The sequence below is a fragment of the Lethenteron reissneri genome, chromosome 18 (genome assembly GCF_015708825.2).
Source record: "Lethenteron reissneri isolate LAM-NWPU_2019-01 chromosome 18, ASM1570882v1, whole genome shotgun sequence".
Classification (NCBI taxonomy): domain Eukaryota; kingdom Metazoa; phylum Chordata; class Hyperoartia; order Petromyzontiformes; family Petromyzontidae; genus Lethenteron; species Lethenteron reissneri.
The window spans coordinates 6,973,988-7,000,442 of NC_083796.1; the positions used below are offsets into that span (position 1 = coordinate 6,973,988).

General features: G+C 50.5%; 1 protein-coding gene across 1 annotated transcript; it reads right to left on the bottom strand.

Annotated features, from left to right (window-relative positions):
• On the bottom strand, window positions 1–25,143 carry LOC133343782 (mothers against decapentaplegic homolog 6-like). Its single transcript, XM_061553605.1, has 4 exons — window positions 23,276–25,143; window positions 18,709–18,762; window positions 18,263–18,334; window positions 1–2,928 (listed from the first exon to the last, which is right to left on the bottom strand). The coding sequence occupies exons 1-4, from the start codon at window positions 23,907–23,909 to the stop codon at window positions 2,339–2,341; spliced, it is 1,350 nt and encodes a 449-aa protein (XP_061409589.1). The 5' UTR covers window positions 23,910–25,143; the 3' UTR covers window positions 1–2,338.
• Window positions 25,144–26,455: the final 1,312 nt, after the last annotated feature.

Genomic DNA, 26,455 nt, shown 5'->3' on the forward strand with positions numbered 1-26,455 from the left:
TCAATTGAAAACTCACTTATGGTTTTAATCAAGCTTTTAAAAGTTTCAACAAAGTGCATTTACAATAATACATTTTCGTCTGTCCGTATGCATTGCACTGTACATAAATAATTACACTGTACAAATACAAAACGTCTCCATATTTACAGGTATTACAATATATATATTCATATAGTGTTGTATATAAAATATCAATCGACTCTGTGGAGGCAGATAAGAATCTTGAAAGCTCTGTGGTTGTACAGTGATTGTGTTTAGTCGGCGAGCGTGGGCTGCTGGGGAAACGAGGACCCAGAGTTTATCGTCGACGCATCTCTCGAGAAATGTGCGAAGCTCAAAACAAAACTCGATCGAAGCGAATGATGATGCAGGTGGCCAATAAACCAAGGCCTTGAAACCCCGTTACTGGGCAGTGTTCCACACCTATTTCGAATGCTCTAATGGACATTACGTGTAAATTGTCTTCAGTGTTCGTGGGCCAAATGGCAGGAATTTAGTTCAAGGGTCAATTCTCAGTCCGCTTCTTATTTAGTTTTAAAATGGGCCAGCCGAGATCAACATCAGCAGCTATCAACGCAGTTTGGATTCATCATTTATTAAAGTTAATTACGGAACCATGTAAAAAGTTGATAACTCACATTTATACATTTTTTAGATAATTCACGCTAATTTCAATGTAAAAAATACAATACATTTTGATTGTACCTTCTCCATACAGATGGCAGCACAATTAACTTAATTCACTTATCCAATCAACCCGTCTACTGCCAATGGGCTCTTACATTTTGAACAATGAGATTTGTGGGTTATCGAGTTTTTTCTCCAGAAACACCTCTCGAATGAGAGGGTAGGCGCGGTGATTCATAGCACTGAGAATGAACCCGGCAGCCCGAGTTTGATCTTCCGTCAAGGCTAACACCAGCAGCAAACATATGAACCAACCCGTGTGCTGACCCACGTGATGGAGAATGGTCAAACAACACCCCATGACCGACACGGCATGTGGAGGCCTTCAGCCAGCAGTGGATTGACAAAAGGGCCATGAATTATCATTTTAAGTATTTCATTTTCCTATCTAAATCACGTGGGCTGCATTAGATCAGACAGGCCAGGCCACTCCTCAGTGTTGCGAACGTCCGACAGTCGGTTCTCTGCTCTCTGTTTTGTTATTCAGGTGTTGACTGAAACACTGAACCCAAATGTCAATTCAATTTTTTGCTATTTACCACCACCGAGCACTTTTGACGTTTGTCGATTGTGGTTCACAAAAACAAGCTCAGTCCATCACGTGCATGGGGGCTTGTCGACGAGTAGGCCAGCACCTGGCTCTACGCAATGGACGCACACCGCAGTTCACATTTGTCTGCTGGTATTACACAAAAAATAGAGAAGTGTACACACGTCTCGACGAAGAGTTTGCAATCGCTGCCATTTTGCGGGAATGTTGTGTGAAATGCCAGGAAAGAAATAGCGACGACAAACAACCGGTGAGAAAACAAACAAACACCGGAGCTATGTTAGCCAACGGCACTTTGCGGCCAACGCTGTTTTTCGGCCAAAAGCTGCTCAAGTGTCAACCAATTGGTGAACTGGACCGACCAAATATTTTCAGTAACAAAGGTAGAGGTGGAGCCAGGGCCGTCCCCAGGGGGGTGCACGGGCCCGAGGCAAATCACACCGCGTGGGCTACCCGACAACGCCTTCAAACTAAACTGGAGGCATTACATCCGCCACCGTGACGTCGAAGCGCGGGGTCCCCCAAAGCGCGGGGGCCGGGGCAGTCGCCCCGATTCGCCGTACCCTAGGGATGGCTCTGGACGGAGCCCTGCACTTTCTAGCTAATGCGACTGCCAGCAGAAGGGCCTCCACCAGAGGGACAAATCTTCCCAATGATGCAAAAACGTATCGGTTTCGTAAGTGCGGGCACACTGAGGGATTGTATACACGACGTGAGCACCTAATGCGTCTGAAGCGTTTCGGATGTTGAAATGTAACTGGATGCCAATTAAGTACTAAAACACTCAGCCTGCGGCCATTCACACAGACTTACATTGGCTCGTGTGTGCTCGAAGCCAATTCGTTCAGAGCACAGTCTCGACGATGCAGGCGCGCACGCTGCAGTCGAGCCGACCCCCATTCAAGACGTGCCGCGCAGCAGCTGGGACGCGCAAAAAACACCACAAGTTTCCCAAAAAAGGCAGAAATGTCAAATCCTCCGCTGTCGCAAGTAAGCTGCTGTTGTTGTTGTCGTCGTCGTCGTTTGTATTTGTATTCTTGTCTTATACGTGTGATATAAATATATACTTTATATTTACTTTCCATTCTCTCAAGGGTCCCGTCATCTATAGAAAAACAGCTCCAGCCAGCAGGGGCAGTCCAGCACGCACTGGCGGGAGTAGTCCCGCCCCCAGCCCTTGCCGAAGCTGATGCGCACGCTGTACAGGTCCCGCGGCCGCTCGCCCTGCGCCAGCCTCGCGAGCGCGCGCTGCATCGAGCGCGCCTGCTCGGGGTCGAAGATCTTGACGGAGTGTCCCGTGGGCAGGCGGTGGGACACGGGCGCGCGGCCCACCGTCGTGTCCAGCGTCATGGAGTTGACGAACACGGGCAGCTCGCCACGGTTGTAGGCCCACACGCCGTCCGGCTCGCAGCTGACGAGCAGCCCGGCGCCGACGCGCGCTCGACTCCGCTGCGCCGTCTGGCCGCCGACGCCGCCGCCGCTCCCCAGCGGCAGCGACTTGAGGCACAGGTCTTCGCCGGCGTCCGCGGCGCCGCTGCCCTTGCCGGGCGAGGCCTGGTGAGGTAGTTCGTAGTAGACGCCGACCGTGTCGCGGCAAACGTGGTGCAGCGGGCCCAGGCGCTTCTTGTACTCCCAGTAGGCGAGCGTGCACCACGGCTTGGCTTTCTGGACGTCCGGGGGCAGGAATGTGCCTGCCGACGCAAATTGTGCAATGGGGTTAACCTACGTCCGGAACGGCTTGGCGGCGAAGGGGGACTCGCGTTAGGAACAGAACGTGTCGCCCGACGACAAAAAAGGGGGGCATGCTTTAAGACAAAAAAGCGAAGACCCAAAGTTTGATTTGGCCGCGACCAAAAAAAATTCCGATTGCGCCCGCACACACCTGCTGAGCGGCAATTATAATCAACAGACCGCCCTCCCCCCCCCCCCAGGACCTCACTCCCCCCCCCCCACCAAATCCGTGTGGCGAGAGGCCCTGTGTAATCATTATCCCAAAATTGCCTACAATCTAGGCAAGCAAGACGCTGGCGCGGCCCGCTCAGACACACGCAACTCTTAAACGGCGATGTCGGCAATTTGGGACACGCTCGAGCTGTTGCTCAACTCAACTCTGGCGATAGGCTGTGAGCAGCGAAGCAGGGGCCGCAGAAGAGAGATTACGTTGCTCGCGAAGCGGAAGAGAAAAAAAATCCTTCTGCAGGATCCCTTTATATTCTTTCGTTCTTTCCAAAGGAGCCATTTTCAATAACGGTAAACCTGCAACTTCTTTAACCTTTGACCCTGGCCTTTCAACCCATCAAACCTCATTAACTCACCCAAAGCTTAGGCTGTACCATATTCTGCTGCTCTCCCCACCCCCCCTCCAACCACTGCCATACCCCAGCCTCCTCCTCAGCCAATTGGACCAAACCAATTTCCCAGAAGCGAGGGGGAACGGAGGCGCACGGAGAGGAGTAATTGACAATGCTCGCCCTGAGAACAGCAAATAAATGTCTGAATTATTTTAAATGCAAAGTCTTCATTTTCACTTTGAAACAATAGGGCCAGTATGCAGGGGCCCGAGATGTGAACTTGGGATGATGTTTTGTTTACTGTCCACTTCCAAGGTCGCCTTATAATCCAGCACTGTGAAAGGTTGGTGAATCACACAAATGTTGTGAAACTCCTTTCCCGATGGGCGTCCAGGTGCCATATCTTGGCTCGCCAGAGGAAAGTGCGGACTGATATCATCTGTCCCATCTGTATGGGATAGGGTGTTGCCCCCTCACACGCGTGGTTCGGCTGCTCCGGTTTCCTCCCACAAATATAAACACTCGTTCACTGAAAACATCTTGAGATATACATAATCGCCTCCATGTTTGCGGATTGCGGGGCGTTGTGTGATTTAGTTGCATAATGAAGCTATATATTAAAAAAACGAAATATACGATTGTGTTAAGTGCCTCAGCGCATGCTGTTTTCGTTTTTGCGGATTTTTTTTTCCTACGTGCATATCCATTATGTCAATCCACTGCTGGATGAGGCCCTCCTTCCTACGCCCTGCGGGTCATGGGGGCTATTTTACCACGATTCACCACGCTGGTGGATGCGGGTTGGACCCAGTGGGAGGCATAGACGTGGAAGTGTGGATGTGTCCAACAGTGGATTTTTCTGCACTGCCCCCTGCTGCTCACCAGGACATGGACAGCAAAACGATTCAGCACGGTACTTGTTTTGTTCAAGCTGCAGCCGTGAAACTACTGATAACTTATAAAACCTTGAGGAATATCCTGAGAAAAAAAAAGCCCACCAACAATACTGCTGCTTGTGCTACAACGGCTCCATACGAAAGGGGCCTCCCGTATGTTCACCTCTCCCACACATGGTTAAAATGGATTATTGGCAGCAGCAGTTCCTGACGTTTGAGAGCCTCGCCAAAGCGATGCCTACTATCGCATCGTTTTTTGCTTGGGTTTTCCACGCAGCACTGTCGTATTGGGATGCTGCCATAGCGAGTGGTGCAATGGTTTTCACACTGAACCTACAAGCCAGAGGTTGCCAGTTCGATTCCATCCACTGGTGCGACAAGTTGAAACAATGGGGCAAGTTTCTGAAATCTTTCCCCGCCCTCTGTCCACCCAGCAATAGAAATGGTTACACCTCAGTTTAGCCAATAGGCAGGTCGTTTGTTGTGGGGTAATGTATCGTGCCTGGTCAGTGTGGAAGAGTAGGCCAATATAGCCTCCTCTCGAGAAAGGCTCTCTAGAACTCTCTGTAGATGAGGAGCCCTTTCGCCAGCAGCGGCACGGGAAACGCAATCGCAGGGCTGCACTTTTAAACAAATACTTTTTACTGGAGTACTCTGACAGTGCTGCAGGTCTCATCTGCAGTTATCAAAGCGCTGGATCCACACAAAACCAGCAACGTATCACTCTTGTAACCCAATGTCCGATTCACCACATTTTATGTTTTTTCAAAGTCCATAAACAAAAAAACATTGCTCCCGCCAGGGCCATCCCACACACGCACCCACCCCTACAGAGCAAGCCCATTTTTTCAAGTCTTATCTGGCTGCCACTTTACGCTCCACTGCCCAAACTGAGTCGGAGCAGTTATCTAGCGTCTGCAATCTGCACGCGAGCTGTGTTTCATAGGAAATGTAAAGTTCTCCCATTCAGCGGCAGATATGCATTATTGCAGCCCTCGCCACTGCGCCTAAATAATGTTTGTGTCTCTACGTGGTTCGTTATGCATTAGCGGTGCGCTTAAGAGAAGCCGCTTCTTGGTCCGGTTATTTTTACGCCTTTGCTGCACTCGGTTTAAAAACTGTGGCCTCTAAAGCCATGACGGCCGTTGTGCAGATATTGTAGACTGCCTTTGCGGATACCTGAGACCGGTCTAAGACCGAGATCAACAAACCGAAAGCACCAAAGGAGAGCCACACCGAACAACCGCGAAAACATACGCTGTAAATTAGAAATGTCTCTCGACTGGAAAGCGAGAGACACATTCTGGGCTGCCATTAGACCCAAGCATTTGTTTACCCAGGAGCAGCTGCCATAAACCCCAGTAATTGCCATTAATTGCCTGTAAGTAAGGGGGGCATAAACACACACTGTAACTGCCGGCTGTAGCCCAGAGGCAGACTCAAGGAGATCATCAAAGTAGCCGTTAGGAGATTGTAGAGGAGTAACATTTATTGCTGCTTCCCTCCCACTTGTTTTGAAAAGGGGCTTCTTCTCCAGAACCGAGAGAGAGAGAGAGTGGGAGGGGAGGAAGGAGCGAGAAAGACCGAAAGAGAGAAGCATCTTCTTCCCCTTATTTACTTTCCGTCCCTTTTGTTCGGCAGTCGACCACAGCCAGTAGCTTGAACTTTAACTCTCAGCTCTGCGAGCAGGCACGCGAGCATCCATCTTGCGTGCGTTTGGTTGGGAGCGCATGGCTTCTACTCCGCCTGGGCGTTGTTTGCGCTCGAACTGCTGCGAGCGACGCCACGGATCGACACCGGCTCGGTCCGGCACGCTCACGGCCACGATCGTGCCTTTGAACACCCGCAAGTCGGGAAAGCCTCGGTGGACAACGTTCATTTTTTGAGATTGGTTGCGCGTGGGGTTACACTGTGAAATTGCCCCGAGACAACTCGCGCATACAAGAAGGCGACAACCGCCAAACGTTAACTATGCAGATAGTTAACGTTTTTGGTTAAACCATCGAACAAAGAAGCTCACTGCATCGCGTGCTTTCAGATGCGCTTCTGTGGCCATCTGGAACGCTCTTCCTTCCGATATTAGGAAGCCATTGGAGCTGTGCACTTTCAAATCATCAAGATTTAAAACTCATTTCCTTAGAACTGCATTTTGTGTTTAGTTTGTTGTCCTTCCCCCGCACCTCCGATTAGCACGGTTGGCTACGTACGGTACATAGGGTGGTAACCTACTTGCTGCACTGCCACACGCTGGCTGCTCTGTATCCCTGCAAGGTGGGCGTCTATTACAATTATCTTTTCGCGATCCACAAACAAAACCTACAAAAGTCGTGCGCTAGTCATATGCCAATACGCCATCATAGCAGGATGCACGCACGCTTGGTCATTGCATGCTTCTTTCTGCTTTTATATACGCCGCCGCCGTAACAGCAGCAGCAGCAACTACAACACGAAACAAAGTCCCAAAAAATAATAACGACATAAAACAAGCCGCCTACTGGAGAAAATGAAGGCAATTTTCTATAATGCTACCGCCCCACACCCACCCACATTCCCCGCTTCAAATTCCTCCCCCCCACCACCTACCACACCCCTCCCCCATCCTCTTAGGAGAGAGAGGCTTCCTCCACTTCAAACAGACTCCCATTACCATAAACCTTCAGCAGCCCCCATTAAGGCTGGCGTCAGGGCTATCTGCCTCCAGCACGTCGTCTTATCTGAGCAAGGCTGAGCATGCAGTGCCGGGGACTGGGCCTCATAGAAGGCGGTGGTAGGTAGGGGGAGGGAGAGAGGGAGGGAGGGATGGGTGGGTGGAGAGGATGGATGGAGACGACTGCTTCGTTCAGATTGTCGGGGGAGCGTGGGGGTGGGGGGAGCAGAAATGCGTGCACGCAATGGCAAAGTAAAGCTTCCCAAAAACTGCAAGATCAGGGAATGTCAGTTTTGATGGAAGAGCACAATAAGAGATTCTCAACACCGGTGCCATCGAGTATTCATAATTGAACGCGTTTGTCTCCCCATGCAAATGATCGGTGCAACGACGCTGTCCAAAAATCAGTTTTGAAACTGTCATGATATTTACTGAACGCATGTTGCAGTTCGAATTTCACAGGAAAAGTTAGACAATTTAAAAAATTTTATGTCTGATAGATATCTTCAGCGCATGCAATACAATGTGTGGTGAGGTGGGTTTTTTGGCTTGTCTAAATTCTTGAAACTTTCCTCGTATTTGTCGTCAGTTTTCTCTGGTTGCTCTCCATTTCCTCCCGTTCATGGCTTTGCCCAAACATCCAAATGCAGGATTCTCCTGAAATTGAGTCTCGAGACTCGGTGACGTTTTTTCCCAGCTAAACAATCGTCATATTACTTTGAATAATACTTTTAATATTACGATTATTAAATGAGCGGGAATTTATCCAACATAGTTTATTTTTCCCCCGAGTACAAACACGCCACATATTTGGAGGCAAATGCAACTTGGGCGGAGGAGAGTGCGGGTGGTGTCTGGAGGAACGGGCTTGCTGCAAAGTGCAAGAAAACACTATGAGGAATGAAGGGGTTCAGGCCAAATATTTTCTGGGGTTCCCAATCAGCTTGTTACTCCGTCGGCACTCCTCTGCAGTCTAAACAAAGCCATCGCACGCGTTTAATAACCGCCGGGCAGTTACTGTAAACCAATTGGTTTACTCCCTCCCAATCTTGGCAACTGCAATAACCCGGCTTTACCCTGGCCCATTGTGTGACCTCCCCCTCCCCAAGAGACACGACGCTGTGAACTTTGGAAACAAAAACAATTAAAGCACAATTCTTTTTGCCATGTGGTTCGTTTACATTTTTTTTCGTTCTCTCCCTCGGATGTTTCCAACTCGCTCACGACGTGGTAATCGAAGTGTGCGCCGAGTAAAACTTGATTCGAGAGCGCGATTACCTGCGCTCGCATTTATTACGCGGACGGATTTACGCCTTGAAAACATTTTCGCGCTGCACGATTTGCACGCGTAAATTGATTTTGGCTTCGCACGGCCGAAACCACCGATAGGGGAAAAAACACACACACACGCACATCCTTTGAAAGCTGATATACAGCTGTTTTACTTGGAAAGGTCTAACACAAGAAGGGCCCATGCAGGGCTGGCTTTCCCATCAAACCCAACAACCATCTATGCTGTAGGGCACTGCTAAACCATCGGGCGATCTGGGTTTGGTCAGCAAAGACTACCACCAGAAAATAACCCTTGGCCATCTTTTTCAATTGTGTTGTTTGGGCAAAAGGCAGGAGGGGGGTGGGGGGTAGTTGGGCGGGGAGGGCGGCGGCGGCTTGGGTTTGCAAAACCATTTCTAAGCCTCCTGGTTTGTGTCAGACGCCAGCGTGATTGAGCCGGCCAGCATTCCAGCGCTCGTAAAGTGGCGCTGCTGCTGCCGCTGTGGTGGTGGTGGCTGCCGGCTTCTGTTACCCTCACCGACCCCCCCCCCTGCCCGCCACCACCACCACCGCCCGGTGAGCGCGTGGCCCTCGATAGCTCCACAAACAGCGGCACTACTTGGACACACACGGCTACGACAAACTGTGCATACTGCTGCAGAGGCACAGTGCAGCAGCAGCGTGCAGCAGCAGCGACATTAGTTCAATTAGAAATCAAATCTCCGGTGTGGTAAGAGGTTTGCGAAACACCGTTTACCCATATTTTTTTTTATTTTCGCTTTGATAACAATTGTGCAAACTGTTAAGGAAATCCATGTTGGAAATTATTTTTGGCAGCCGCGCTCCCGCCCACCATTCCTCTCCCTCGCCCCCCCTCCACCCCCACTCGACCATTCCCCATCCTGCCGCTCTGCCATTCCATTACTTTTTTTTATGCCCCTGCGCTCTCGCTGCCGCAGGAGACAGGGCTATGCCGCGGCCATTGGAATGTGGCACTCGGTGAAGCAGAATGAACGTCTTGGCCAGGGCCCAGGGTCTACGTTGGGCTCGGCCCAACCTCCCTCCCTCCTTCCCTCCCCCACGCCCCCATCCCTCGTTCCCTCCCTCCCCACCCCCATCTCCACTCCCAACCTCCCACCACCCACCCACAGGGCCGTCAAGCCCCCCCCTCCCTGCCAAGCGTGCATTGTGTTACAGGGCAGAGGTCATCCAACCTACACCCGTAGCCCCCTTCCATGTTACAATTAACCGTTTCCAGTCTGTGGCTCGCCATTCTGACCAGATAGAGCTAACTAAACAAAGCGAACAGTGTAGCGTGTGCGGAGGAGCTCAGCTTTTTCGCTGAATGATAGAGTGGACGGGACTGCGCCGCAGAATCGAGGGCTCCGTAACTCAAGCCCTTAATGCTCTCACCGCTTTTAAAGCCAGTTCATTCCTGGACAAATACAGTGGAGATGAAATGCAGGATGGCGCGCGCCAAACTTTGTAAAGCACATTTTTTATTTAGTATCTTAAGGTCACCGAGTCCTCGGAAAATCAACATTATTATTATTATTGCTACAACAGACAAAAGGAAATCTTCAAAATGTTAGAATTGTTGCTAAGTGTACGGCGGGCAGGGCGTGATGATCTGGGGGATCGGGAACCGCGCGGGCTGGGCGAGCGGCGCCACAAACCGTGTCCATGCCGTAGCAGATGTGCAACGTAGCTGCGAGCACACGCTGGTTGCTGGAAGACCATCGAGTCTCTGCAGACACAAACAAGCCTGCTCCCCTCACGAATAGGAGTTCAAGGTGCAGCCATGCAATTTCTTGTTCACATCCCTGCTGGCAGAAGGGCCTCGACGAGAGGGAGCTCTGGACAGCCTTCCACTAGACTCTAGACGGCTAGTTTGGCCTACTCCTACATGCTGACCAGACGTCTTGGAAGCAGGTGGCAGTACTCTAAACTAAACTACGTATTATTTTACCATGATAAAGCTCACTAAGCTATATAGCTCTTTTTCAGAAGCAACCTGGCAACAAATGATAGTTCAATGAAGTGGCTTATCATGTTGACATTTATAGCAGCCAAATACTTTAAACGCATGTTTCTAAATGTGGAGAGAAAAACCAGAAGATCCGGAGAAAAATCAATGTGACCACATGCAAACTGTAAATATATAGGCATCAGGGTCGGGATTGAACCCACGACCTCCTGCATACCAGGCGAGGGAGTTAACATCTCTCACATTTTACACAGCGACACGTGACGTGCCGATTGACGCAAGCTGTGGTGCAACAATTTATACTGTTGGGTGGACAGAGGGGGCGAGGAAGGGGACTTAAAAACCTTGCCCCATTGTTTCAACTGCTGAGGCAGGAGATTGAAATGGCAAACTATTGGGTTGCAAGTCCAGTGTGCTGACCGTTACGCCCACAGCAGCATCCTTAAGAATAAATCTCACTTTTACATTTCTCCAATACCTCATGTACAATTGCGAGTACTGTATTTACTTCAAGAGTTGAGCGTTTCGTCCGAAGAACAGACAGCATACATAAACATCCGAGTTGTTTTAGCCTTAAAGGAATTCAGCCTTTCGTAGAGGACCTTTGCTCATGCGCATTAATAAACAAGTGCCAGTGCACGTACGTTCTGGGTTTAGCAGCAGCAATGTAACAACTAACGTCAAATATTTCATGGGATGGTTTTGCGCACACTGACCAGGAGCAAATTTAACGGTAGCCGATAAAGACAGGCATTCCGTATGCACAGGCAGGGCAATTTTAGGCACTTTAAATGGCGTGACAGCTATATCAGTGCGTGCGCGCGAAGCAAGCAGGGCGAGTTTATCTGGAGTTGCGGGCTATAAATGAACGTGCCCTGGCCGTGCTCGTTACCAGCGCAGCACGCAGTGTGCCACATGACGCTCGACAAAACGAGGACCAGCAGCATGTGTGGTCGGTGTGAACCAACCAAACAATCCGAGACAATTAGTTGGAATACCACAAAAAAAAACGTTGCTTTATTTGTGTTGCCCTTTGGCCAATTTTATTCCAATTGTGCTGTCGGCGTTGTGTCACGGGAGCCACAGTGTCCATCCGCAACTCTAGCGGAGCAGTGAGTCACCACCCCATGGTAGAACTACATCTAAGAACCCTTCAAGTGACCTTTATTATCCACACACTATGGGGACAAAATTTCCCACAAGCCCTGCTTTGGGCAATGTTCATCATACGAGAGTCAAACTGATATATTTATTTGTAAACTCTTAGAGCTGGAAATGTGGCCAAATTAAGTGGAGAAAAAAAAACTATTTTATTCGATGGCCTTCTTTGCTGAGACAATCAACTCCCATGCACTTGAGAACCCAGTTTCATTACAGGTGGCTGAAAACCTGAATTCAAAACCCAGGATCTCAGCGACGCTAACTCTGTGATGCGACTTCTGAGCCACCCAACCGCACAGCTACCTCACACATTGCCACCACTTATTAAAAAAATAACAGTATCCACCTAATTTTCAAAACAAAGTGAAGATTAAACAACAAAAAACAACGTCTTCTACCTAGCCACTCAGCTTCCCACCCAGCATTTATTGAAAATGAACCATTGGCGAGAGGCAGCAGGGTTCTGTTTGATGAGGTGATGTCAAGGGAGAGGAAATGGTTAAATGCGGCGAGCGCTGGCGCCTGTTCAGCCGCACTGCGTGCACTTGGAAATGGGGCCGGGACACCCGCAGGGAGGGAACGGCAGGTCGCCGGTTCAGCGGCAGAGCGACGTGCTCGCCGGCATGTCGCGCCGGGCTGCGGCACCTTAAAAAAATATAACGGTGCTCGAGGGTTGTCAATCACCGGGCGACCTTTCCGAATCCAACCCCCTCCCCACCCACCGTCACCGTCGCCGCCCATCGTCTCCGCAGGATGCCCCGAGTGGCAGTGTGCAGCGGCGGCATCCTCTCACCGGGATAAAGCTCGTTTTAACCGCACGTTACCTAATTTTAGCGGCTATTTATTTTTCGTTTGTGCGTGGATGCGCAAGTCGCGCGCTCCGGTGTGTGCGATCGAGCTCTTTGCGCGAGTGCGCAAATGCCTCTGCTTTAAATGTGAGGTGGAATCCGGCGCGGGCGGCACTCGCTATGGCCGTGGCACCACCACGTGCCTGTAAATGGCCTCAAAGTGCTTCCGCGGGGCAATTTACTACCAAGACGGCTGCGCAAGCCATTTGTCCGCCAGCATTGCTCAATGCGAGAGTTGCCAGACGGTTGACTTGGACGTGAAGAGGATGCTATCCTGTATGGTCTGCTACTACGCAGTGCGTGTGTGTGTGTGTATTTTCAGTGGAAGGGAAAGAATGCTGATAAGCGGGATTTTTGTGCTGGACAAACGATGGGGCAGGGGGGGGCAGTACATGGGAATGGGCCCCGAAGCCTCGCGCAGACTTTGACTCAACGCACGCAGCAGGGATGAAGGCCCTTACAAGGCTCCGGAGAACGTCGATACCGGCGAAGCCACAGCTAATTAACGAGCAGAGAAAGCCGCGGTTTCGAGGGCCACCGATGGATCTGGAGACACTTTAATCTCTCGTCTGAGCAGGAACTCCTGCCGCATAATAAATTGCAACTCTCGCCTGGGGGGGTGCTTTTAATGGCAGACAAAAGTCTCCGCATCCGAGCCAGCGGCGGCTCGGTAGCAGACTCCGCCAGGCTGGCACAGAACACGCACAACTGCTGGGCATCAGTGTCCTCGTCCTCTTGCATGAGTATTGCAGCGCCGCGTATGTTAAGGAGTGCAACCGCTTTGTGCGGAGCGCGTGGATTATTTACGGTGGACCCCATTAAACGATTTCTGACAGTGTTACCGGGGCACAATTTCCGCCGGTTCTTAAAATGTCCCGACCAACGCGTGTACCCGGTAAACATGGAACATTCGGGCAGCGTTGGTCCAACTCTTCAAACCACATACCAACGTTGGCTCAACATCGTCCGTTTATTGGGTACTCGGTAGCGCCTGACATGAACGTCCACTGTCATCCCACGCAGCATTCCGCAACACTCTCCAGCTTGCACTGTCCGGCCAAACCCTTGAACAATCAATATTCGTCTTCTTGGTTCTTTCGGTAAAGTCACGTAGAAGGGAAATAATAAAATAATAAAACATAATAAAATAATTCTCACGACGTTTCGGCCACAACGCAAGCAGCCGTCCTCAGGTGAAGAACAGGGCTGTCGGAAAGACAGCATCTGACAGACCTGTTCTTCACCTGAGGACGGCTGCTTGCGTTGTGGCCGAAACGTCGTGAGAATTGTATTTTATTATGTTTTATTTTTATTATTTTATTATGTCCCTTCTACGTGACTTTACCGAAAGAACCAAGAAGATGAATCCCTGCAGTCACGAAAGCTTTAAATCGAAAACAAATATTCGTTCATATGAGTGCAAGATAACTTACAGACCATTCTCAATCCACTGCCGAATGAAGGCCTCCCTTTGCTGTGTCACTCATGAGTGGGGGTCGCATGACCATACTTCACCACATTGGTCAATGCAGCTTGGTACAGTGGGAGGAGGTGGACCGTTAAGAGTTATCACATCGAACGCCGGTCGACGAGTTCATAGCACATGGCACGAACAACCGCGCCCGGCGTTCATTTACCCCAGGAGACGACTCCGATCGAGTGCCCACGGAGGAGCTCAAGAAAACCCTGAGACGACTACAGCTCAAGAAACCTCGTGAACCTTCTTCTTCCACTCTCGGCGCGGTGCATGATGCAGCACAAATTACGCAAGTCCTGGGAAGCAGGCCCCACCCACCGCATCCTGCGGGGACACCGGGGATGCGAGGAGGGACCAGAAACAAACCCGGCACCTCATCGACATGTTTATTAGTTCTCGTGCAGGGAGCGGCATACGCTCCACTGTGTGGCGGTGCAGCCGACCCCCCCCCCCCCACCACTCTGCCCCCCCCCACTAACCCCATCCACCCACCCAACATCCCCCACCTCGACCTCACAGCAAAAGAGGATGTCGCAGCACAGGTTCTAAGCAGGGTTTAACGGCGCGCCCGTCAATCTCTCTCCATAGAGGTGGAGATAAAAGCTACCTTTTCTCTCTCTCTCTTCCCTCTCTCTCCCTCGCGCCCGACTCCACACAAGACATCCTGTCATCCAACTTTACAGGATCAATTATCGAGCGGCAGGAATGCCACTGGTGGATGGGCCGGAGCTGCTATCCTGTTACATCATTCACTTTCAGTCCGGAGGCTCTCTCCCTCTCTAAGAGATGTTAACACAGGAAACCTTCTTTAAAAGCAACTACTGAAGGTCTTTCATGCATTCTGCCTCTCTCTTCTGCGCCCCCCCACCCACCTCCACCTCTCTCGCCCCATCGCTCCCCCAAGCAGCGCCCAGGCTTCTGCTCCCTCACTCCCTCCCCTCACCCCCTCCCCTCACCCCCTCCCCGCCCCCCCCAAAAAACTCACCACCATTCCCTCCCACTCCTCCCGCTTTTTTCTTTGGAAAACGTTTGCAGCTTGGGTTTGAAGAAACCACATCTTAACATTAACCGAAGGGGCCAGGAAAGGTTCTGAATAAACAAGCAAGCCATATTCATGACATGGAAAAAAAAGAAAACCACTAACAGCATTAAAAGGTACCACAAGGTCTCATGTCAAAGGCTCGAAGGCTGAAAGCTGAGATGATTCCATTCCCTTTGATATCTAGAGCTTTTGAATTTGAATGTATCAAAATAGGCCATCTATTTTTATTTCCGCTTTTTTTTAGAGTAACCTTAAAATAAGCGTTACGGACAAAATTCCCCGAGCGTGCAAACGCGTGTGCGAATGGATACGCAGAGCTAATTAATACTCGGAATCACAGCGGTCACGTAGCATCGTCGCCCGCATCACAGATGCAATGCTTTGCATTACTCGTGCGGTCACAGCAGGCAGTAAGCATCACCGTCATGCGACGTGCCTGGCCGAATTTGTTGCCCCAATCTTCGGCAGCGTGGTGGCAATTAGCGCAAGCGTTCAATTAGCGCAAGCAGTCGTATGGAATCACCGTGGCACTAGGAAAACAACGTCGAGTTACAAAAATGGAAAAGATTAAACCGCAAAAGGAAAAACAACCGAGGCTCCTTCAATAGGCAGACTTGTAATCCTCACCCCCAATGAATTAGCAAAAAACCACACTGCATCTTCACCACCGATCGCACGCGCGCACACATACACACACTCATCTTTTTGTTCACCCTCCAAGGTGCGTTCACGTTTTCCACTGAATGCCTGAGAACAGACAACAGGCTCGCCAGTCTCGCTGCCACATTTAGTTAAGCCGAGCCCCGGTTTGCAAACAGCCCTAAAGTCTACAGCGCTTTTGCACGATGATGAACGTTACATCACCACCTTTTTTCCCTCATCAATTCTGTGCCCGTTTCCTTACGGCGGAAACCAGTTGGCTCACACCGCAGAGCAAAGTTCACAAGTGCCTGTGTGGGGCTGTCACATTTTCTCTCCCTCGGGCTATTGTTGTTACATTATGCCGATGAACTCAAAAGTTTACACATCCAGTCTTCTGTTTCACGTAACATTGTGCACATAAGCTCCGAGCTCAAGAATGTTTGAGTTTGAAAAATATTAAAATCTGGTTCGCATTTACTCCAAGTTAAACTAAAGGGCCTTTCATGCCATGTTTTCAGTCATCCGAGAAAGGCTCAAAATTTGAAGCCATAGTTTCATATTTTCCGTTGAATAAGATAAAAGCAGTGGCGGGGGCCGGTGAGAAAACGACAAGAACTTAGTGAGTTGACAATCGCTTCGTATATCGATGGAGCGACGAACGTTTTGAAACGGCGCGTGCGCAAGCGTCCGTGTGCCCCCGCAGGCATGCGTGCGGCGAAGAGAGCCCCGGTTCTCCCCGCCTTTCTCAACGCTTAGCCGAGCCCCAGGGTCATCGCCTAGAGCAACTGGAGCGGCGCGAGCGACCTCGCCCCATTCACATGCCACCGAGTGAAAAGGGACTGCCGTGACTTACTGGGGTCCTACGACAGGCATGACGGCTCCTCCCGGAGAATTACCTCCAACTACCACCCACCCCCCCTCCTCCACCACCTCCTCCGGCCCCCACAACCATCGCTAACCCCCCCCCCCCCCCACCGGATCACGCTGTGACGCGTTTGTTCTCCGTGATGCAATTAAGTGCAGCACAAACAGGGCGCGCACAAGACAGACACTCGGACAAAGGGCCTCGCTCCTTTAATGAAGTTGGGGGCGTTTGCCTTGGTTACACAGCCATTGTGGAAGAGCTAAACTTTTAAACAAACTACTTCTTGCGACTGGGCCACTGGGCTATATTACTTTGCACGAGCTCAACATAAACCACCCCCACCACATCTGGTGGGCGAACGCCAAGGCGGGAACGACATCGGCCCGCTTTCTGAACATTAAACCGAAGAAAATGAAAAATCACGCTCATAACGCTGGACTTAATCAGCGGCGGTCCTCCCCTGTGGTAAGTGATTACTGCAACCCCAGGCTACAAAGCCAGGCGTTCGCCTCCCTTTTCTTGGCCCCTCGTCCCAGACAAGCCCACCGCCCACAGAGATGTTATCAAAAAACCCACCGAGCAGAAGCTCGTTGTTATGGAGGTCGGCCTGGAAGGGGTTGTATGGGGGGTAGGGGCAGGGTGGGGTAGGGGGGGTGAGTGGTGGAGTGACAGGGGGCTGTGGGGTGGGAGGTGAGAGGAATCTGCACGGAGGAGGAGGAGGAATCAGGTTTTGGTCAGGGTAGATTCTGTTCCAACAGTTTGCCCTAAAATGTTCCCTTCTCTTGACATTGTGTCCGATCGGCTCGTTTTTGATGGAAGAAAAAAGTCAGAAATGACGAATGGTATTTCACAAATGCTCGTATGAATCTTCGATGCTCCGTCGCGCTTTGAACCCTGAGCCAACGCACATCATGCCACGATGATCTCGTGCACTGCAAAGCGTTTAAAGGTGTGTTAAGCAGCGGGACCGAATGTCAAATTGTGCAGCGTGGGCATTTGACGTTTCATAATAGAAACCAACTGTCAATCGTAGACATGCTGCAGGCTATTTCAAATTGTTGTCAATGTGTTGCCAAGCTCGCGAGTTTTTTGCCAAACCCTTGAAACTAGGGCAGAAAAGACGAAGCTATTTTGACCCATAAAACTGCAGGGCTGTTCATGGTGGTTATACATCGTTAAATAAGTACAGACGGCACTGTGAGTTAGGTTAATACATATATGACAATGCTTGGTTGTATGAATATTTGATTGGATGAGACTCATCCCTTTGATCATCCACGTGTCGTCCATGTCTCAGGTGTGATTGTGTGGGACGCTTCGGTCATCTGTTGCTCAGGATCACTGGAGATTATTTTTGGTACGAAAAATATATGTACATCAATAAAGATGTTGGCAAAATTTCAACTGGGCAGTTCAAACTGCAGTGAAATAGTCATTATTTACGAATGGCTAACTCCTTTACAGACACCCTATATATTTTCTTCCACACATGTGAAGCGTTTGCACATGCACTTAGTTACTTTGATTTTGTTCGTATTAATACACAACCATTTTACATTTAAATGTGAATGTGCAACCAACTCAGTTTAGTTGAGCTTTAGCTTGGCAATGCATTGTGGGTTCGGGATTGGGAAGGTACAGACAAAAGATAAGGTTGTCCTCGAGATACAGACATACAACTTACGGACATCCACAATTATGAACGGGAACGTAACCCATTCGTAAGTCGAAGACTGCCTGTATAGGTGTTTGGATGCATTGACATTGTCTGCTTAGCACGTAATATTTGTATCCCAGCACCTTGGCTCATCGAGCCCGTAGGCCCTGGTGCAAGTGCACGGCATACATACTCGAGATAGCTACGCTGTAGAGTGAATGTGTTTGCCATGAAATGTACCTCTTAGGCCGGGAAGCAGGGAGAGCTCTGTTCCTTCTGCCTCTGTGGTCATCAGGGTTGTGTGCGAGAGCTCTGTGGACCAAAACAAAACTATACTGAGGTTGACTTTCTGGGAAAATCAAACAGCTTATGGGAAACACGGTTTTATGTTTAGTAGGCGTCAGTTCCTTGATTTTACGCTAAATATGTGTGCCAAATGTTGTTTATTTCCTTATTTTGTTTCGACATAAAAATGGCAGTGTTTCATAGATTTTAATGTAAAGAGACTAATCATATAATATAGATAAACCACATATTACATCGATATGAAATAAAAACAGCTGTTTTATCAGTGTATAAAAATGCGTGCCAAAATATGTTTCATGCAAAAAAAGAAAGCTTCAGCCTTCGAGACAAAAATTAATTCGATGTCAAATTCATAAATCTGCCATGTAACTCAAGAGCACCTTGTAGTTTCGAAGATTCTTGGGGAAATCTTGAATAAGGAGGCGGAGGCGAGTCTGTGAAAGAGAGACACACAGTGGAACAATGAACCTTTGTTGCGAGCCGAGAGGACACACGCGGGCACGCACGCACGCACACACATGACACCGCGCGCCACACAGCGAGCTGCTGTCGCGACGGGGGCTCGGAGGGACACCCCGTGCCAACGAAGCACTCTGCGCGAACGTGACCCTGTTGACGCGCGTCGATTTTTCAAATTTATTTTCTGCGCAATCCGGCCGTTCAATTGGCGATCTCCCCCCACCCCCCTCCTCCACATTATTATTTCCCCCGTCTCGCCGCCTCTTCCCATCGCTCATGTGGAGCTGAAGTGGCGGTGATAAGCTCGCGAGCCTGCCGGCGCCAGCCATGCCGATATGGCTCCGAGCCGACCTCCAGCCACGGCTTCGAGCACGCAAATTGCAGTCCAGCGGCTAACAACGCCGCGTGGCCCTGGGCATTCGTGCACCAGACACTACCACCACCCCCACCCCCCCCAGCCGACATGAATCCTCACACACAATGGCTAGAAGCTCTAGGCAAGTGGTGTCCAAACTATGATCCGCAAACTACTGGTGGTCTGCAGGAACTGGTGGTCTTCAAGACCATGGAAAGTGGTTCAGGGAACTGTTGCAGATATTCTCATTTGGAGTAGTTTAGAAGAAGGAATTATTGGTCCATGGTCAGTGACAGTGAGACAAATGTAAGGGTTGGTCGTGGTCGGTGGATCGAAAAAGGTTAGGAACCACACTACTCTTAGACTATGCAGATATAAATCGATAATGCAATGCTGTGGAGCATTATGGTTAAAAGCATACATCAGCAGACCTCTGTCCTGTGTCTCCAGATAAAAATAAAAAATAATGTTTCGCTATGGTTAATCGGCCAATTGGCTTTCCAGACCACTCTTATCCCGCAGAATTTGTTTGAGCAAATAAACTCTGGAACAAGTTTGACTTTCTGGGTCTCGTCGGCAGAGTCAGGCTTGTTAAACAAATCTCTCTGGCGGCAAGGGCACTCCCATCCAAACTATGGCGTGCGATGGACTAACTCACATGCAGAGAAACACAAACATAAAGTCCCGTTAATATTTCTAATACTCACGATATTATTTCAATGTGTAAGATACAATCCTTTGTCAATCCACTGCTGGATGAGGGTGAGGGCACGGGGCCCTGACTTTCCCACAAGTGGATGTGGCGAGAGATTGTTTTGTTCAAGAGTTGTTGAAATTATGAACAGATCCCACTATTGTGTTGCAATGACTAGACCATAGTCAATCCACTGCTGGATGAAGGCCATACTTCGCCATGCTGGTCAGTAATGGGTTAAGTGAATGTGAATGGCCCAGTACTGGCTTCATATATCACTCGCCACTGATGTTAGCCGTGGCTGAGAATCAAACTCAGGTCGCCGGAGGTTTCAAGCGAAGCGTGCTAACCACCGCTGCGAATAGTAATGTGTTGTCATGTCAAATATCCTTTGCTTAAGGTGAAGTTGAACACACACGTAACGGTGATTCGTTAGCACTTGAGAATAAGTCTATCGCACTGCAAGTGAGCCACTATTACCAACAGTGCTGTACTCATAAAAAATACTTTTAAACGACTGTACTGCACGCACAGACACAGCTTGTTACTTGTACTAAGACAAATATAGCAATTGTTTATACTGTACATACGTGTAACGTGCGTTTTCAGACATATGCATTTGATTTTTATATAGATACAGAAACTGGAGTACGATTTGAAGGTGAATCGCGGAGGAGGGCGGCTTCATCTCCGCGACTTGGCCATCGCTGGACTAGCATTTCTCGTTGCACTTTCCCCTGGCAGGGCGGGCGGGGAAGGGGCAGGAGGGCCCTGTGGTGTGTGTGCTCGAAATCTCACCGTGGAGTGTCTTATTTTCTTAATCCCACGTGAAACACGCGCATGGCCCGGGGAGTCAGAACAAACAAAGCCCCCTCCCCCCCGTTTGCCGCCGCAAGTGTGGCTTAGAATATGCATCGGCGAGTTGTTGGGGTCTTCGGTATCTTCGCAAAAAAAGAGCGGTCGGTCTATTCGATGCTTTTTAGTTTGTTGTTTTTTGACACTCTGGACTTGCACATCCAGATTCTATCTCGCGGCCGCGGCGGTTGAAACAATGATCGGGTTTCTTAAATCTCCACACCACACCAACACACCTCTCTGTCCACGCAAGAAGCGTAAATGTGTGCACCCACGGTTAGTCGGTCGGATCGGCAAGATTCGCGCGCGTGGTGAGATAAAGCGTGGTGGGTACTCTCGCCCGACCTCTGCCGAGACACGTGGTCAGTGTGGAAGAGTAGGCCAAATATATTCTCTCGTGGGGCCCTCGTCAGCTGCCCGTCCTGAAGGCCCTTTGCTCCAGCAGTGGCGTGAGCAAGGCATTGCAGGGCTGCACCCTTCTCATTTTGGTTTATTGTAAACAGCAGTTGTACCCAGGGTTGGACTTTTGCGATAAACCAATTGCTGTGTCGATTTAGAAGTTAATGGAAAGCAAATTTCTCAATGGTAAACGCTGGCGGGAGAGGGAGCAGTAATCAGTGTTTAGCGCACTGCACTACGGACACAGTCACTTAAGCTTGATTCTCAGCCACAGTTAACATCAGTGGCGAGTGATGTCCAAACTAGTCCAACTTTCACCAACCCAGCACTGACCTCCCCCCATGACCAACACTAACCATAGGCAGCAGATTACAAACTTAATACCAGCGTAAGTTTCAAAACTGTCAAAGTTATGTTTGTATGTTGAGCTTCTTTTGCACCGCACGCAGACAACCGTGCTAATCGAAGGTGCGGGCGGACAACAAACTAAACACAAAAAGCAGCTCTAAAATTGTTTTAGTTTTCAATCTAGATCTAAAAGTGGATATTCTCCAGTGGCTTCCTAACATCGGAAGGAAGAGCGTTCCAGACGACCGCAGAAGCGCACCTAGAAAGCGCACGATGCAGTGATGGCAATGTAACATTGCCAACAATGTCGACGCACAGTGACAATTTTGATACGAAACACTCGGTCGGCGGTATCTGTGTGCTCACCACAATGTCCATCACATGCTGTGTGCATTGTCCATTGGAAGGACGATGCAGGGACGGGGGGTGGGGGGGGTTATAGATTTTACTAGTCCCATCTCCCGTTCCACACGCGATGATGCCGTGCACTGTACACTGCGAATTCTCATGCCTGGCAATGGCCTCGGGTCCACGTAGGTCAATCTTTGGGTGACCACTTATGTGTGGCACCTGTCTATACAGATGACATATGAACGTCCGCAGTGTAGTGCCCCATCAGCCCATTGATGTCTTGTGAAAACAAAAACACTGCTCCGCTGTGAGAGCACGCACACTACTGCCACTGTGAAAGAGGCACAGCAGGAATTTAGCAATGCCCCCAACAATGCGGTCATGAGTAGACTTCATTTCGAGTACGTGCTGTGTGGTAACAGTTGTCAAAACCCAAATAGAATTATACTGTCACAATAGTGACCATTTGAAGTCAGTTCAGTGGCAGTGAAGTTGCAAAGAAACACTGATGCATTCATGGAATTGGCCAAACAGTCCCAGAGTTGGGCCCTGCGAGAACATACCTTTGAGAATCAGTGAGGGTTTCCTGAATAAATGTAAATTTTATTCGATATTTAAATCCACTAGGATTTAAACAGACGATAACCTATACATGTTGATATTGCGAGGAAAATATTAATATTTTTTTGTTGCATGGAAGGTAAGTTACAATGGTTTACTGAGAATGGAATTTTTTTCAGAGACCATTGGATTTTCACTACCGCTTTGGCACGCAATGGCCTACACTTTCGAATAACTAATTCTACCATGTATTGACATCCACCCCAAAAAGATAAACTTGTAACTCGCTGACCCACCCCTACTGGACATTTGTTTAAAAAGAGCTTCATAGCTCATCAGATTCCTCCAGGATAAAGATTCTGATTCTGAAAATCACGTGGCCCTCTGCTATGCTCCCCACCACCCCATAGTCAACTAGATAGCAGGTTAGGAGTCAGAGATAAGAGTTCAGATTAGTACAGTATCCTACAACTAAATCGCCCTGATTGCACCCCATCTCACCAGACATCACAAGCTACGCAGATTGAGCCTGAACAGGAGATTGCATGTTAATAACAGGTGTTGAAGGCTTGGGCTGAGGTGGCCAAGAGATGGCAGCACAACAATGGATTATTGAATCTGTACGGTGATTAGACAGTGTGTTAGTCCCCAATATGCGTGGTGGATTATTGGTGTTTCTTCCCACATGAAGCCAGCCGTGCATCACTATTAGATTAACCAAACATTGCACCTCCCGATTAACCAAACATTACCAAAACATCGTCCCGAGACTCAGCAAGACGTTCCTAGGTTAAAGAAGACTATCAAAGTATATCACTCGTCGTCAGTATTCATCATGATACGCAAGACAACAACAACAACACACGCACACACACACACAATTATTATTAAAGTCCCCAAATCCCAATGCCAATGCAAACCTCACCTGGCTGCCACATCTTGCTCAGGTGATACGGGTTGCAGCACACGGTCTCGGCGTCCGTCTGTCCGAACGAATCGCAACAGCAGAGGCGCTTGAGTTCTCTCTGGTGTCGCACATCTGGCCAGCGAAATAGCCGGCACAGGAACAGCACCGTCGAGGTGACCTGCGATTGTTGCTGCTGCTGTTGCTGCTGCTGCTGCTGCTGTTGCCTTTGCAGGTCTCCAGGTAAGACGGGCACGTGGACGCAGCCAGAAGACGCAGCTCCTTTGCTCTCCACGGCGCTCGCCAGGGCCTCCAGGTGTCTCTCGCTGAGCCTCTCGAGCACGGAGAAGGTGATGGCCTTGAGCTCATTCGGAGGGTCCCTGTCCCTCTCTCGGTCTCTGCGCTCACGTCCGCCTCCACCGCAAGGAGGCCAGAACGCGCTGCATAGGGAGCCCGCTGCCGTAGCAACAACAGCGGCAGTAGCAGCGGATGATGACGACGATGATGATGATGATGTTGAGGATGATGAAGCAGCTGCTGTCACCAAAGCTGCTGCTGCTGCCGCTGCCGCCTCTGCCGATGCAGCCTCCTCGCAGCCCATAGCTCGACTTCTCCACAGTCTCCGCACAAGTACCGATCGTTTAGATCTGAACATGCGCCGCTGGCTTTCCGGACACTGCTGCCCTTCCTGCTGCTGCCCTTGCTGCTGCTGCCCTTGCTGCTGCTGCTGCCCTTGCTGCTGCTGCTGCCCACGATGCTCCTCACTGCACCGGCTCGGCCGGGGAAACGCATGAAGGAGGAGCGCGGGGGGTGTCTGAAGGGAGCCACCCGCGGGGACGAGGAGGAGGAGAGGGGCGGCCGGGGCATGCAGACTGCGAGCGCCGGCGAGGGCACCGAGCGAGGCTGCTGTATCCGACGGTGCGTCTTGCACTTCTGTTGCCTGCCGGCTGCTGATGCTGCTGCTGCTGATGATGATGCTGCTCCTGGTAATGATGGTGGCGGTGATTGTCGCAGTGGCGGTGATGATGATGATGGCAGTAGCGGTGGTTTTTCACCGAAACGACGGATATCGTGGGTCACGACGACCGATCCATGCATGGGATACAATGACGACGATTTGCTTTGCTTGGTCGCTGCCGCGATGGCTGCGTGGAGGAGGAATCGCTACGACGCCCTCTGTGGTTTGTCACCCCCCTGGGCAGCCACTTAGCGCAGCGCGCTGCCGAATTCAAGCGCAGCGCAGTCCGCGGACGATGACCATCAGCACCACTTGCACCGTCGTCGCACTCATCATCATCACCATCGTCACCCGACGGTCGCATAAACCGCAGATGCAGCGCCCGGGCTCTCTGCTAAGGCTAAGGCACAGCGCGGCGGGTGTCACTAAGCTTCATTAACAACTTTCTAAGAAGAGAAAAACGAAAAATCCCAGTGGTAGAGCGAGTTTCCCACTACCACTACCACCGCAGTAAGAGTTTAACTTTCTCTCTCTGTGTGTGTGTCTCTCTGTCTCTCTCGCTGTGCTCATCTAAATCTAATTTACACCCGGGCTAATGCGTGTCTCAAAACGCTAAAGCGTCCTGGGCGAGTTCTAGCCACACGGCTACGAAGACGACGACTCAGCCGAGATGTATCCTCGACTCCGGCTGCTTGCGACTGCTGCAGCACGAGGTTTGGATGCGGGGAGTCTTGCCGAGCAGGCAGGGGGGTGGTGGTGGTGGTGGGGGGGTAGCTGCGTGCGACTGGGAGCGAGAGAGCACTGCCCAAGCGTTCCTGCCCTCCTCCTCCTCCCTCCCCCCCAGCGCTAACCCACGCATCATCATCATCATCCACCCACCGGTCTCCATCCATCCAACCCCATCTCCGCCCAGGCACCGGGCCGACCAAAGCAACCTCCCCCCTTGCTCGGTCTCCATTGGGCCGCTCGGCGAGACACGCGCCCGTCTAGACGGGCTGGCGGCGGCGGCAGCGGCAGCAGCAGCAGCAGCGATTGTTGCGCAAACAGGGAGATCGCGTTACCCCCACGCGCCATTCCGGAGAGCTTTCGCTTATCTCGGCGTTGCGCGTAAAGAATGCGCGCCACCAACCAGCACCGGCACCAACCGTCATCGTCAACCGCCGCCACTAACCACCACCACCGGCACCAACCGCCACCACTAACCACCACCACCGGCACCAACCGCCACCACTAACCACCAACACCGGCACCAACCGTCATTGTCAACCACCGCCACTAACCACTACCGGCACCAACCACCACCACTAACCACTACCACCGGCACCAACCGCCATCATCAATCACCGCCACTAACCACTACCACCGGCACCAACCGCCACCACTAACCACCACCACTAACCACTACCACTAACCACCGCCACAAACCACCACCACCGGCACCAACCACCACCACTAACCACTACCACCGGCACCAACCACCACCACTAACCACCACCACCGGCACCAACCACCACCACTAACCACCACTAACCACTACCACCGGCACCAACCGCCATCACCACCACTAACCACCACTGGCACCAACCGCCATAAGGAGGGTGGAAATGGCACGCAAATACGCCCCCTTCCCCCCCAGAGAGATGGTTGTTAGGTTTGAGGGTGGTTTTCCATGTAGAAGTAAAAACTAAACTATGTTTTGTTTAATGTTTACCACGTAAAGCCCACTGAGGCTGTATCGCGTTTTTTTGTCTTCAGAAGCGAGCGACGTGGCCGCAAATTGATAGCTCAACGAAGTGGCTTATCGCGTGGAAATGTACGGCAGCCGAATACTCTTTAAACGCGTGATGTTCATTCTAAATGTGGAGGTAAAAAACAACAACCAGAGAACCCGGGGATAAATCCACACCACCACGGGGCGAGAGAGACACGCAAACTCCAAATATACAGCAGGCGTCAGGGTCGGAATCGAACCCACGACCTCCTGTACCGGGAGAGGTAGTCAACATCTCGCCCGCTGCCAGACTGTAGGAAGGATTGGTTCAAAGTTATCGAGGCGACGTTTCGGGTAATGGCCCTTCTTTGTTCATAGCAGTTTTGTACAACAAATATATAAGTTTCTTATACATGTAAAATGTACATTAAATGTACGTTAAATGTCGGTGATGTTTTGGACAATTAGCCCTTACTCAAGCACCATGGCCCGAAACGTCGCCTACTGTATAATTTAGCCGACTGTGCGATAC

What these genes read in the sequence shown, in the direction of transcription:
- LOC133343782 (XM_061553605.1), bottom strand. Translation starts at nt 23,909, where the DNA reads ATGTTCAGATCTAAACGATCGGTACTTGTGCGGAGACTGTGGAGAAGT. An exon ending in GAGCAAGATGTGGCAGCCAG is followed by an intron (nt 18,763 to 23,275) that starts GTGAGGTTTGCA and finishes TCTCTTTCACAG; the next exon opens with ACTCGCCTCCGCCTCCTTAT. An exon ending in CCTGCTTCCCGGCCTAAGAG is followed by an intron (nt 2,929 to 18,262) that starts GTACATTTCATG and finishes TTGCGTCGGCAG; the next exon opens with GCACATTCCTGCCCCCGGAC.